The following is a 13,801-nucleotide window of genomic DNA, read 5'->3' as shown; positions in this document are numbered from 1 at the left end:
GAACACAAGCAGGGGGAGTGAGAGAGGAAGAAGCAGGCTCCCAACAGGGAGCCCGATGTGGGGCTCGATGCCAGGACCCTGGGATCACGCCCTGAGCCGAAGGCAGACGCTTAACGACTGAGCCACCCAGGCGCCCCGTAACTTCAGAATCTTTAAACGAAGAGGTCACCCTTGATTGTCTGATGCAGTATAAGTCTAATGACAAGTGTCCTTCTAAGAGACAGAGGAAACTTGACTGTAGAGGAAGACCATGTGAAGACAAAGACCACAACAATGCACCTACATGCCAAAGAATGCTAAGGATTGTCAGTAGCCACCAGAAGCTGGAAGAGGCAAGTAACGGAGGAGGGGCTGGGAGTGGAGCCAACACCTTCATCCGACTTCTGGCCTCCAGAATTGTGAGAATAAATCTGTTGTTTTAAGCCACCCAGTTTGTGGCAGTTTGTTTTGGCAGTCCCAGAAAACTAATATAAACATCATGCTACTTCTACTTTGTATGTATTTTGGAATTCCTATAACTTGCATAAAAATTTTAGTGGTATATCTTTGATTTGTGAGCTGAGGTTATGGCAAGGTGAGAGAGACTCGGGAAGGCCCTGGATTCACATGAGTGGGGCCAGAAGTCACAGATATCCCATGAAGTCCAATTGTCTACTCTCCCTCAAGACTCCTCTCACTAGGCCACTGTTGCTCCTGGAACACTTATAAGCATGTCCACCTCAGGATCTTTACATCGGTCATCCAGGTGGTCCGTGCTGCTTCATGCCATCCTGTAGCATTCAGGGAACCTGCAGAGGTCTTTCCCACTCTTCATCCCCCTGCCTGACTTATTTCATAGGCCTGGCCCAAGATCTGTGTAAAACCAGGGTCCTTGGGTACATACCAGTCCCAGTCTGAGATGGGCTCTCACAGGGCCCCTGACTCCCAAGTGACACCACCACCAAATCTCCCAAACCCATCCTATGGCTAAGGGGCAAACCAGCAGGTTGGGCCTGCCTTGTCCTAGACAAAATGTCAACAGCAGACCTGAGAATGTCCCTGAGCTGTCAGCTCCCCACCTAAGACCCAATAGAAACTGTCCCTCACACTCGGCCTGACAGTGGGCTTGTCCTGACCACACAGAGGCAAATGGGGTGGTGTGGCACATAGACTTTATTCTGACCCCTCCCCAAGTCCTGGGTCCATGTCCACGTCCTGACGAGTGGGTTCACTCAGCACTCAGAAAGACCCTCTTGCGTGCGGTGTTGGTGTATGGGTGCCAGCGCCACTCCACATCGGCTGTGGCCTCCTGTTCCAGCGTGCCCAGGCGGATCATGTACACTGGGGGGTGGACATGGGTACATGGTCACCTACACTGCCAGCACCCCACCACCACCAGAAGTGGAATAAAGCCCCAAACTCACACTTCAGTTCAAAGCGAGGTCCAACCTCCGTCAGCTCCACACTGCGGTGGTTGGTCTTCTTATATACATGGTGCCTGGGGCAAGGGGAGGCAGGGCAGGGGTGAAGGAAGACAGGGAGCAGATGTGCGTCAATAACAAACAGCAGTGGGTCACAAAGATCAGGACTCCATTCTGAGGCCAGCCCATGAACCTACCGGAAGGAGATATAGTCATCTTGGTTCGCGAAAGTGATGACCCGGTGGCTGTCATCTTTGGGCACAGGGAACAGGTAACGGAGTATGTCAGAGACCTGCGTCAGAGGAAGGAGAGCGGCAGATGCCCAGCCTGGAACTCCCTGCCCCCAGCCCTCAACCTGTGGACCCACACTCACCCGCTTGCCTAGTCGGGAGGAGAAGCCATGCATGATGAGGTGAGGTTTGGCCTCGGACACAGTGCCCAGGTCAGGGATGTCATGCCGCATGACCACATTGCACAGTGTGAAGTAAGCAGTGGGGCCGAAGGGCAGGTGGCTGACAATGAGCCCCACTGGTGGGGCCAGGCAGGCCGTCAGAGACCTAATCTGCTCTCAGACGACCACCCCAGCAGACGGCCTGTTCCCACCCACAGTCTTACCAGGTGTGCCTCGATGCTCATGGACAACCAGCAGGTCAGTGACACCATTGGCTTTGCAGGCTCGCACCAGTGCCCCTACCTCATGCCGGCCACGGTTCATGCGTTGGGCGCCTGGGAACACCAACTTCAGCTCCTGTACATGAACGCACTTCAGTTGGGACTGGGGCCACTAGTGCCTTACCATCTCCCACTCACTTCCCACTACTGGTACCTTCGCAAACATCTTGAGGCGGGAACTGGGGTCTCTGGAGGTAGTGATCATGACCTTAGGATCCTCAACCCCTGCCCATCGATATTCATCATCCATGTGGTTGGTCACACCTGTCAGAGCACGAGGGGCAAGAATGTGACATTGTCTTGGGAAATAAAATGCTAACTTGAGGGTGGCTGAATCTGTCTAGAGCAGCACTGTCTGACAACACCTTCGATGATGAAAATAAAATGCTCCACACCTGCACTGAGCAAAAGGGTGGCTCCCCAGCCACACTGGCTATAAACACAAGTATGACTGAGAAACTAAATTTTTAAATTTGATTTAATTTTAGTTCATTTTAACTATATTTATCACACAGGGTTAATGGCTACCATCTAAGCACAAGTCCAGATTCTGCTAAGGCCAAAAGTAATAGACTCCTTTCCTCATAACAAAAATGTACAATGTTTGTGATATCTTTACTATTTGTTGAATAATGCAATGAATGAAACATATGGGTGTTAGTGAAGTGCTGGGAGCTGGGGACATGGCAGTGAACAAAACGGACACTGTCTTGCCTCAGAAGAGCTCATATTCTAGTAAGGGGGACAATTAACAGACAAAACAGAGTAAGTGGGATAATACTATATGTGTTATATAAACGGAATTGGAAGCACTAAGAAAGAGCTCTCCTGAGGTGCCATCTGTGCAGAGTCATGAGGGCATGTGGGAGACAGTTTCCCAAGGAGACGCTGCACATCCTTTCCTTGAAGGTTTCTGTGTAATGACATGGAAACCAGCAGGCTCAAGGGCAGGGGGAGAAGCTGGCCTGTGTCAGGGAAGTTTACCTTCACCGCCGGCATCATCAAACTCCAGGGAACCCTGCAAGGCCAGAGCCTCCCTGCGTAACTCAGCGGGAATCAGGAGGTTCTCTGCAGGGAGCAAACAGACGAGCTGAGTAAGACACATGCATGGAGCCCTCAGTTTATACAACACTGTGGCTTACAAACACTGTACAGACTGGATTGAAAAGTACCCTCTTTACTCCTTTCTGTGTAGAAAGGTGATACATGACTTTTTTGGGAGGGGGAAGAGGGAGACTACTTTTGTCTACATGCCAACCTGTTAACAATGGTTACAGGAGATTTCATTTTCTATGGTTCCTGAGTCTCACGGTTTGAGGGCTTTCTAAAATATTTAGTTGCAAGTATATACTGTTTTTGTAATGAGAAAACAATTAACAAACTAATTTTTAAAAGAACAAATACAGGGTGCTCTTTCTGTATGAAGGTGGACCAGAAACCCTGAAACCCTCTGACAATAAAACTGCTAAACCTGATGCTTTGGGTCAGAACTTTCCTCTATGAACTAAAGCTAGACTTGGTAAAAAAAAAAAAAGGGGGGGGGCTGGGCTGTGGGCAAGCCCACTTTGGAGTACACAGCTCAATATGAACATGCCCTCGGAACCAGCATGTCTTTCCAATATGCCCTGGAGAAATTCTTGCACATGGAAGAGAAGGTTCATAGCAGCAATGCTGTTCCTAACTGTACCAGACTAAAAAATAAGGTCAACACCAAGCACAGGGAAATGAGAGCCCCCACTACACTCAATAGATCTTAGAAACAATATTGAATGAAAACTTAAAGCTGGGAAAGAATATATACAACCCAAATAGCTACATTTAAAACTAAAATCAATCCATGTGATTTAGGGATACAAACAAGTACGATATAAGTACAAAGAAAAGCAAGGAAATGGCTTATTTTTAAACAGTATCCTGTATTGTGGTTATCCGAGTTGGGGAAAATATTCCTGAATTTCAATATATTGAGCGTTTTTTATTTCTAATGTGGGCAGGTAAATCATACTAGAATAACATAACACTTAATGTAAATATATAGACACATACCACATGCACTTTATATGTCTAAAACAGAAAACCAAAGTGAATTTAAAATAATCAGAGGTAGTAAGCTGCAGTACCACACAGATAGGAAACAAAGTTCTACCCACACAAGAACCAAGAAAATAGGGATACAATGGAAATTCAGGCATTTAACACTATCAGTTTGACAAATAAAAAGTCGAGAAAAAATTGCAAAGTTAGATCCTAATTCACAACTCGAATAAAATTAAATTCTCTACGGTTCAACACTTTTAAAACGCAACGGAATCACGATAACGCTAAAACGCAGTAAGATATTCTTGCACTGAAGAAGGTAGCAAAAAGAAAAATAACGGGCGGAGGTGGGGGAGGGAGAATATCTACCTATATAGGACAACGTAAAAATTTAAAATTTGGGAAGAACTAAACACCCTGTAAATAAAATTAATAGGCAAACTGTAAAATCTAGATACCGAGCATATATGACAAGATATGAAATGTATAGCATCACGGAAGGGACATTTGAAAACCCAAAAGGCAAGGAAAAGGGCAAGTAAATACTTGAAAGGATGCTCAGTCACACAAACATTAAGAAATGCTAATTAAACGAGTTTTATACCATTTGGTCTTTTATTCCGTTGGATTTTAAAATGCAAGCCAATGGTCTTTATAATGACAAGTTTAAAGTCCCCCGGGGGGCGGAGACGTGCCTACCTTCCAGGGCGCGCCGAACCTTCTCCTTCTTCTCCTGGGCGGCTCGCTGCGACTCCTCGCGGGCCTTGCGGTACAGGTACTCGCGGCGAAGGCGGGCCTCACGACGCAGCTAGGGAACAACGGGTACGATCAGCCTCTTTCTCGCCAGGCACAACCGTGCCCCGGGGGCCATCAGCCCCAAGCCCGGGAATCATCCCCAGCCCTGCGCGAGGCCCCAACATCAAAAACCGGAGCTCAAACATCCCTCCTACCATCCTGAGCGCGGCTTCCACGTGGGTCCAGCCAGGATAATGCCGGGGGCAGTATAAGCAACGCCACCCTCGATTCTGCCCTCAACCAAGAAGGTCGCTAGAGCCTTCGCTACATCCTGCTACTGTCGGGAGTGCCCAATGTTAAGATGGCGGAGGGTGGGGTGGGAGTCGCAAGGCGATTGGCCAATCTGGAATGCGCATGCTTACTGGAACAGCCAATAGGCTGGCGTCAAAACGTTGTCACGTCGCTAAGGATCGCCCTTACTAAAGATGTCCGTGCCTGGCTTCATTAGTTATCACTGCTGCGCAGGATGACCAATTTTAAGATGATGAACGGCTAGAGCAATCATAATTGGCGGTTCTAAGTGATCCATCAACTGTAAAAGCAGCACGGCGGTTGACTGGAGGCTCGCCTACCGGCTCCTGGAATTAATCTTAAAATGGCTGCCATACATATGTCTCTTCCATCACCAGATAGTTGTATCGCCCTATTAAAATGCGGTCTCTTATCGCTTCTCGCCTCTTGGCTAAGATCGAGTGTAAAATGCGGCCTCTTCCAAAAGCGACTCGGAAACACCCGCAGCTCTAGCCGACTGTTTCGTTGGCTTACACGCTTCAGAGAACCCAGCTAGTCAATTTCGTACCGCTGCTTCTAGGAGCGCTGGCTTTAGAAATGTTGGGCAATTCGGCCCACGGCTAGGAACGCCCCTTGAAAGTGAGCCAATTGGTTGTCATGCCGGTATGCCGATCGGCGATTGGGCGACCTGTGAGGAGGCTAGTTCCCGACCTCAGTGGCGTGGGCCCATGGCTGCGCGGGACCTACGGGCGCAGGTGGACTCGCTCCTTCTGCAACTGCTCCGGGACCTGGAAGAATTGGAGGCGAAGCGGGCGGCACTGAACGCCCGGGTGGAGGAGGTGGGATCTTGGAGAGGGAGGGATGGGCGGGCGTGCGGAGGTTAACTGGGTTTCACCTCTCTCCTCTTACCCCAGGGCTGGCTCTCGCTCTCCAAAGCTCGTTATGCCATGGGTGCCAAGTCTGTAGGTCCTCTGCAGTATGCCTCCCGCATGGAGCCTCAGGTCTGCGTCTACACTAGGTGAGGAGCCGTGCATGTTGGAAGAGGTGGGCGGGCAGGGTCCGGGCTGGGGCCTCCAAATGTCCATCCTACCTTCTTCTTCAGCGAGGCCCAGGACGGACTCCAGAAGTTCTGGGTGATGAGAGCCAGCGTCCAGACACCAGAAGAAGTGGGGCCCCGTGAGGCAGGTGAGTCCCTCTTTCTTCCCGCCAGGGCGTCCTCCCTATGTCGAAAACAAAATGTACAGGGTAATTGAGGAGATGATTTTATTAAGGGTGTTGCGATAGAGAGCGGCCCAGATTGGAGGATCACAATGTCTCAGCAGGCTGTTTTTTTGCTTTATTTATTTTTAATAATAATTTTTTTATTATGTTATTTTTTTAAAAAAAGATTTTATTTATTCAACAGAGATAGAGACAGCCAGCGAGAGAGGGAACACAAGCAGGGGAAGTGGGAGAGGAAGAAGCGGGCTCATAGCAGAAGAACCTGATGTGGGGCTCAATCCCATAACGCCAGGATCACGCCCTGAGCCGAAGGCAGACGCTTAACCGCTGTGCCACCCAGGCGCCCCTTTATTATGTTATGTTAGTCACCATACAGTACATCCTTAGTTTTTGGTGTAGTGTTCCATGATTCATTATTTGCGTATAACACCCAGGGCTCCATGCAATATGTGCTCTCCTTAATACCCATCACTGGGCTATCCCAATCCCCCACCCCCTCCCCTCCGAAGCCCTCAGTTTGTTTCCCAGAGTCCATAGTCTCTCATGGTTCATTCCCCCTTCTGATTACCGCCCCCTTCATTCTTCCCTTCCTTCTCCTACCAATCTCCCTGCTATTTCTTATGTTCCATAAATGAGTGAAACCATATGATAATTGTCTTTCTCTGCTTCACTTATTTCACTTAGCATAATCTCCTCCAGTCCCCTCCATGTTGCTGCAAATGTTGGGTAATCGTTCTTTCTGATAGCTGAGTAATATTCCATTGTATATATGGACCACATCTTCTTAATCCAGTCATCTGTTGAAGGGCATCTCAGTTCCTTCCACGATTTAGCTATTGTGGACAATGCTGCTATGAACATTGGGGTGCATATGGCCCTTCACTACGTCTGTATCTTTGGGGTAAATACCCAGTAGTGCAACTGCTGGATCATAGGGTAGCTCTATTTTTAACTTTTTAAGGGACCTCCACACTGTTTTTCCAAAGTGGCTGTACCAAGTTGCATTCCCACCAACAGTGTAAGAGGGATCCCCTTTCTCCACGTCCTCTCCAACAGTTGTTGTTTCTTGCCTTGTCAATTTTTGCCATTCTAACTGACGTAAGGTGGTATCTCAATGTTTTTTTGCTTTGGACTTCTGTAGGGAGAAATAGACAAGTTATAGGCGAGATCCTTTACAGTTGGGATAGTTTCGCAGTCGGGGGAAGTTTCAGTCAGTTGAACAGAAAATGTCTATATATCTGACTGGTTTCAGAGGGACAAACTTCTAATCTCGAATCATTTATGAGACGAACAGGGAGTTGGAGGGTCTGTCTGGCCTTTCAGCATGTTCAGGCAAATGGGAAAAGTCAGTGTGTGGCTCTGTCATAGGTAAACAAGGGTGTCATCTGCTGATCTTACGAGAGTCATGAGAAAGAGTGGTCAGGGCATCTCATCTAAATCACAAAGGGTTGTTCTTTGTGGTAAGTTGTTTTCTGGAACATAAATGGTTGGAGGGTTTTTTTCCAGCCTTCGTTGTGTGTCAGGATCGTGAGCTCAGATCAAGTTCAACATTGTCACAGAGAAGACAAGGGACAGGTAATGAGACCCCCAACCTCCAGTCTGTCTTTCTCCAGCTTTGCGCAGGCGCAAGGGTCACACCAGAACCCCAGAGCCGGAGTCCTCCCCAGCCCCCCGGGACCCTCTGAACTGGTTTGGAATCCTGGTTCCTCACAGTCTGCGTCATGCCCAAACCAGCTTCCGGGAGGGTAAGTAGACCCTCTATGTACAGGGAGAACTTGAGTACTAAGGCCATGACTGGCTGGGGTTAATCTGCGGAGGGTTTTCCAGATTTTCTCCATAGCAGGCTTTTGTTGCACACCTGCTGTTTTTTTCAAAAAAGCATTTACTGGCTGTTGACAGTGTTCCAGACTCATGCTAGGTGCTGGAGATACAGCAGGAAACAAAAGAGAGAAACACCTCTCATAGAATGTTTATTCTCTTGAGGAGAGAATGAAAACATGCAAATAAATAAGTAGGCCCTAAAAAAAAAACACCAGGTAGTAAGAATTGTTATGGAAAAATAAGATAGGGTATGGTGAATGGAGTGGAACAGGAGTGGGTGAGGGGGGCTATTTTATGAAGGGTGGTCTGGGAAGGCCCCTCTGAAAAGATGGAGAGAATTTTGTAGTTGATCTGGGGGGTCAGAGCTATAGGCAGAGGGACCAGCCAGGGCAAAAGCTTTGAGGTGAGATCATGTTTAGGATGAGGAGGCCAAATGGGTTGGAGTAGAGTTTATGCATCAGGGAGTGCCAGGAGCTGAGGTTAGAGGGGGCCAGGTGATTTGAGGTATAGGCCCTGATGAGGACTTTGGTAGTCATGGGTGACTCTGAAGAGAGAGAGGTGCAGTTGGACCCACAGAGTAATAGGAAGACTGCAGGTGCTGGGTGGGAATAGACAAAAGCAGACAGAGGAAGCAGGTGCTAGAGAGCAGCCAGGCTTGATATGTAGGCGGAGGCAGTGAAGGAGAGGGTAAGTGATGGGAACCGGCATGTTTTGAGAGCAGAAGCCACAAGATCTACTGACAGATCAATTTCAGAGTAAGGGAAGGAGAGGAATGAAGGATGAGCCCACAGATTCCAGAAGGAACACCTGGGAGAATGAAGCTGCCCTCACCTGGTGTGAGAGAGCTTCAGCCAAGGGTAAGTCAGGAGTTGGGTGAGAGTGTGTTCCTAGTGCTTGTGGTGGAGACTGCTCGGGTGTCTGGGCACATGTGTCTGAGTTTGAAGAGACCTGAGCTTGAAAGAGAGATTTGGGAGCCCACCACATAACACTGGTGTTTAAATTCCCAAGTTGCCGACAGACACAGCATTTAAGCTGAGATCAGCAGAGGGCCTCAGAACGTGGACAGAAGGTGGGAGGAGGAAGGGGAGAAACCACTCGAGGAGACTGAGAAGTAGCGGTGAGGCAGGAGCAACAACCAGAGGGTGAGAGATCCCAGAAGCCAAGAGGAGAAAGTACTTCCTGGAGGGAGGTGAGCAGATATGTGGCTAGTTCTGCTGTCAGGCAGGTAAGCTGAAGACTGGACTGACGTGTGGACAGAGCATGGAGGGCCCAGAAGACTGTTAAACAGAAGCATCAGGAAAAAGCCAGCAAGGTGTGGATCCAGAATGTGGAACACCCTCAGGGGCAGAGAAAACAGAAAGAGAGAGGGTGAGAACAGTGAAGGACTATTATAACGAAAGAAAGAAGGAAAGAAATGAGGGCATACAACAGTGTTATGACCTATGAATTTTTAGTCCCTGGTGGGTAATATAAGGGAGTAAAGGAAGTTTGTTGAAGAGGTTACTAAAATGTAAAGATCTGACGGAGGTGAGGGTGTGGGTCTAGTGAGGTTCTGAAGCAGCCAATGCAAGGCTCTTCCTGGAATATTTTAGGAATAGTGTGGAGACATACCCAGTCCCTGGGTATGTTCAGAGCCTCCTGAGTCATGTGTCACATTGAGGATACCATGGTGACAATCTTATCTCTTCCTCTAGGCCTGCAGCTGGCTGCAGACATGGCCAGCCTTCAGATTCGCATTGACTGGGGTCGAAGCCAACTCCGGGGGCTCCAGGAGAAACTCAAGCAGCTGGAGCCTGAGTCTTCCTGACTTGTGACCAGAGGCAGGGCAGTGAGCACAGCTGTTCTTTGGTGTGGCTGCCTTATCTCAGGGCTTCTTCCTTCACAGATTGCCCCTGCCCCTATTCCCACCCCAACTAATCCCTACTCCTTAAAATTTCTCTGGTTTGCATGTTTCTAGCTTTGTTAGGTGTGAAAGTTTGAAGAGGCAAACTGAATAATGTTGAAAGTCACTACTGTGAAACCACTTCTAAGCTTGTATTCTCCTGGGACACATTCATGTGGGGCAGGGGCAAAGCTGTTAGGTTAGTTCATAAATAGCCAGAACAGCTTCATGAATATACCAGCTGTGGTTTCTTTACAGGATGAAATACTGCACAGTTAGTGGCAGGGAAGGACAACAAATAGGTGCTTCAGTTTCACTAGATTCTCAAAACTGATTTTGATGTAGGAAAAAAAACCAAACATGGCTAACAAAGCAGGACAGTATGATTCCATGTCAATAAAAAACGTGAACACCTAAGTAGATAGGTAGTCCTTGGCAGGTTTTAAGCCAGAAAGTAAAAAAGATCTTAGATTTTCAAGGGAGCTCTAGGAACTCTTCCTTTATCTTTATAGGAGTGAGACCAAGCTGCTTTTAATTTTTGAAGAGCCAAATGTATTTCCTGTGATGGGATCTTTGTCCTTGCTTCATTTTCCTCCTGGTTGTTGGTATTTTTAGCAGTTTCTAGGAGGTAATCTTTGTGCTTGGGGAAAATTAATCTTTTATTCATAATATGAAATATAAATATTTTCCCGTTTCTCTTGTAACTTTGCTTATGGTGTTTTTTTTTTTAACCTTCGTTGTAAAATAAAACACATTAAACTGCTCAAAATAATTGAATAGCTTAATGAATAACTAAGGTGAAAGCTATAGTAACCATCACCAGCTCTACTATTTTTTTTAAGTTTTAGTAATTTTCTTAATTAAGAATTGAATTTATCAATCAGCTATTTTATCATTTCTGGATTTGGGGTTGTAAATGATATGATAAAGGAATTCTGCATTATTTTCCTTAAGAACTTCTCTGGTTTCATTTGAGGTATGGGGTGAATCCTGCATCCAGCTTGTGTTTTCTACCATAGGTCTACATGCTGTATGTTGAGCCACTGATTTGAGGTGCCACCTTATTTACTTTCGCATAATCCCAATGTTATACGCATACTGTATTTTGGAGCTTCCGTTGTTTCCTTGATTTTACTGTCAGTTAATATACAGGTACCACACTGTTGTAATACTTTAATTGCAGTAGGTCATATTTGTGGTTGGATATGGGGGGATTGTTTTTTTGTTTTTGCCACATTGAGCTTGAGTTGTCAGTGAAAAGCCTAATGGAAGCATTCAAAAGGAAACTAGAGAAAAAAGGTACATCCCTTCCCACACAGGTCGAATTTCAGAACAAAATCCTGCTAGGGGGGCGCCTAGGTGGCGCAGTCGTTGAGCGTCTGCCTTCGGCTCAGGGCGTGATCTCAGCGTTTCAGGATCGAGCCCCACGTCGGGCTTCTCCGCTCGGAACCTGCTTCTTCCTCTCCCACTCCCCCTGCTGTCTCTGTCTAATAAATAAAAAAGACCTTTAAAAAAAAAATCCTGCTAGGAAGTGTCAACCAGTGGGATTTTGAAGCCAAAGTAAGTAAAAACAATACGGTTTTGTTTTTCACAGAAAAGATTCATGTGGAACTCCGTGCCGGTTGGGGTCCTTTATTTTATATGTCAGTTGATGTCGAAGGTCAAGCAATAGCCTTCACTTTACTGTTTGAAGTTCTGCTTTGGGTATGTCCCAGTGCCCGGCAGGGTCAGCAAACAGGGACTGAGAAAACCACAAACGCTCTGCAACCTTCCCCGCCTCTAGACTTCCAGCGCAGGGCCCGTGGGGGGGGGGGGGGGGGGCGCCCCGGGGGGGGGGGGGGCGTCCCTGAAGCCGGGACTTGCGCAGTCGCAGTCAGAATTTCCGGGGGCGGAGCAAACCCGATGAATATGAAGTAATCGCGTGGAGGGGTAGACGGCAAGCTGAGGTGATGTGTACAGGAACGAGAGGCGTGTTTTCAACGCTTCCCATATGGTCTAGCGGTTAGGATTCCTGGTTTTCACCCAGGCGGCCCGGGTTCGACTCCCGGTATGGGAAGGATGTTGGAGTTTTTCGTTTCTACTTATATTTTCGCCACTAGAATGCCTCAGGTCAAATTGGGCATTTCTTTCCATTTAACCCTGGAGAAATTGGGGCCCGGGGAGCCCTGGGACCTATCATTCTGTATTTTGAACGAAGTATTAATTTTCATCACATCATTAAATTGTTTTCTCTATAAAATGCCATATACATTATAGATGTGAATACCATTATATTTAAATATTGAATAATATTTAAAATACTCAAAATTTATTGTCAGTCACGGTGAAAGGTGACCACTGCCCGGACCCTCCCACACACCTCTGGGTGGGAGCCCCCTCCGAGAGGAAGGAAGGGATGGGTGGAGTCAAGACACTTGCTTCTGGGGCGCCTGGGTGGCGCAGTCGTTAAGCGTCTGCCTTAGGCTCAGGGCGTGATCCCGGCGTTCGGGGATCGAGTCCCACATCAGGCTACTGCGCTGGGGGCCTGCTTCTTCCTCTCCCACTCTCCTGCTGTGTACCCTCTCTCGCTGGCTGTCTCTCTGTCACATAAATAAAATCTTTAAAAAAAAAAGACATTTGCTTCTGCTCCAGAGCCAGTCCAGAGGCTGGGCTGCAACAAGTGGAGCTGAGTCTCTGGAGGGGCATAGGATGAAGTGCACGAATGGACTGGAGAGGGCCAGTTGGAAGAAGTCTCTGGCAATTTAATGTTCTCCGGTCTTGTGGCTGCTTTGTTTGCCTTCTAGTCCAGTGGTTAGAGTTCCTGAGCAATCCGGTTTGCCCCCTACCCTTCATGGAAATTACTTAAAACTTTTCAAGAATCCTTCTCCCCCCAGCACTCGCACACTTCTGGTCAAAAGGAGAGCCAGACTTATAAACATGAGCCACTAAGTGCCTTTGTCAGTTTTCTACCCTTTTTGTCTCATTCACTTAGTCAACCCAGGGAGGTTATGTGCAAGGCTGAGGTCCTACCTTCAGAAGTGTACCACTACACTGACTTAGTCACTCATACATTTTGGGGGGAGAAATTACTTCTGTAATCATATTAATTTAAAGTGTATAGGTTAAAATAGGATACAGTGGAGCTGGGAAGTCATCACTCTGGTCCTTACAAGAAAAAAAAGCTGAATAAACTAAAATTCAACAACTCTTCTTAGATCCATGAGAAAATTGAAGTCACGGGGTGAATTGCTGCCTTGACAGTTGGGGAGAAGAATGAAGACAGAGAGTCATAGTATCCCAGGCTCAGAAGCTGCTGCTGGAGCCAGTAACTGGTAGGAAAACTTAAAGACTAATTGACCCTGATGAAAGAAAAACTGCTTAAAGTCCTGATATATAAGGGAAGCTTTTTATTTTATTTATTTTAATTTTTTTATCTTATTTTGACATGTTTAATATTTATTGTTCTTTTGCAGAACAGGATTCCTAGGTAGGTGCTACCATGGTGTCTTAATTTAGACAAAAATAGCTAAGAGGCATCAATTTATTACCATAGCAGATTTAACAGTGACTCACTAAATTATTAACAGAACCATTTTCTAGAAAGTACTGATCTAGTCACATGAATATGAAATAGGTGAAATACAAGAACAGTATAAACATTTTGTACAATGCACTTTTAATTTTCCACAGTTTGGTGTGAAGCAAATATAACTTGGCTCTGATGTAGACAATTATTAATATGATTTTCAAGTTTCTCAATGTG

General features: G+C 46.9%; 2 protein-coding genes and 1 non-coding gene across 4 annotated transcripts; 2 read left to right on the top strand and 1 right to left on the bottom strand.

The window, feature by feature from the left end:
- Nucleotides 1-1,134: 1,134 nt before the first annotated feature.
- On the bottom strand, nt 1,135-5,383 carry IMP4 (IMP U3 small nucleolar ribonucleoprotein 4). 2 transcript variants are annotated; one of them, XM_002930784.4, is made up of 9 exons: nt 5,060-5,383; nt 4,809-4,917; nt 3,057-3,140; nt 2,227-2,336; nt 2,016-2,148; nt 1,774-1,928; nt 1,598-1,692; nt 1,404-1,477; nt 1,135-1,320 (listed from the first exon to the last, which is right to left on the bottom strand). In XM_002930784.4, exons 1-9 carry the CDS (start codon nt 5,060-5,062, stop codon nt 1,208-1,210), a joined length of 876 nt encoding a protein of 291 aa, XP_002930830.1. In that variant the 5' UTR covers nt 5,063-5,383; the 3' UTR covers nt 1,135-1,207. The 2 variants fall into 2 exon arrangements, with proteins under 2 accessions (XP_002930830.1, XP_034520816.1); XM_034664925.1 differs by having other exon boundaries at nt 1,598-1,928.
- A 278-nt stretch (nt 5,384-5,661) lies between these two features.
- On the top strand, nt 5,662-11,012 carry CCDC115 (coiled-coil domain containing 115). The gene is made up of 5 exons (XM_002930785.4): nt 5,662-5,974; nt 6,050-6,153; nt 6,238-6,320; nt 7,970-8,101; nt 9,872-11,012. The coding sequence occupies exons 1-5, from the start codon at nt 5,801-5,803 to the stop codon at nt 9,982-9,984; spliced, it is 606 nt and encodes a 201-aa protein (XP_002930831.2). The 5' UTR covers nt 5,662-5,800; the 3' UTR covers nt 9,985-11,012.
- A 1,031-nt stretch (nt 11,013-12,043) lies between these two features.
- TRNAE-UUC lies at nt 12,044-12,115 on the top strand. Its single transcript has one exon. It is a non-coding gene; the product is annotated as a tRNA-Glu (tRNA).
- Nucleotides 12,116-13,801: the final 1,686 nt, after the last annotated feature.

Source organism: Ailuropoda melanoleuca, chromosome 7 (assembly GCF_002007445.2).
Source record: "Ailuropoda melanoleuca isolate Jingjing chromosome 7, ASM200744v2, whole genome shotgun sequence".
Taxonomy (NCBI): Eukaryota; Metazoa; Chordata; class Mammalia; order Carnivora; family Ursidae; genus Ailuropoda; species Ailuropoda melanoleuca.
The sequence above is the reverse complement of the archived record's forward strand: the minus strand, read 5'-3'. Positions and strand labels throughout refer to the sequence as shown.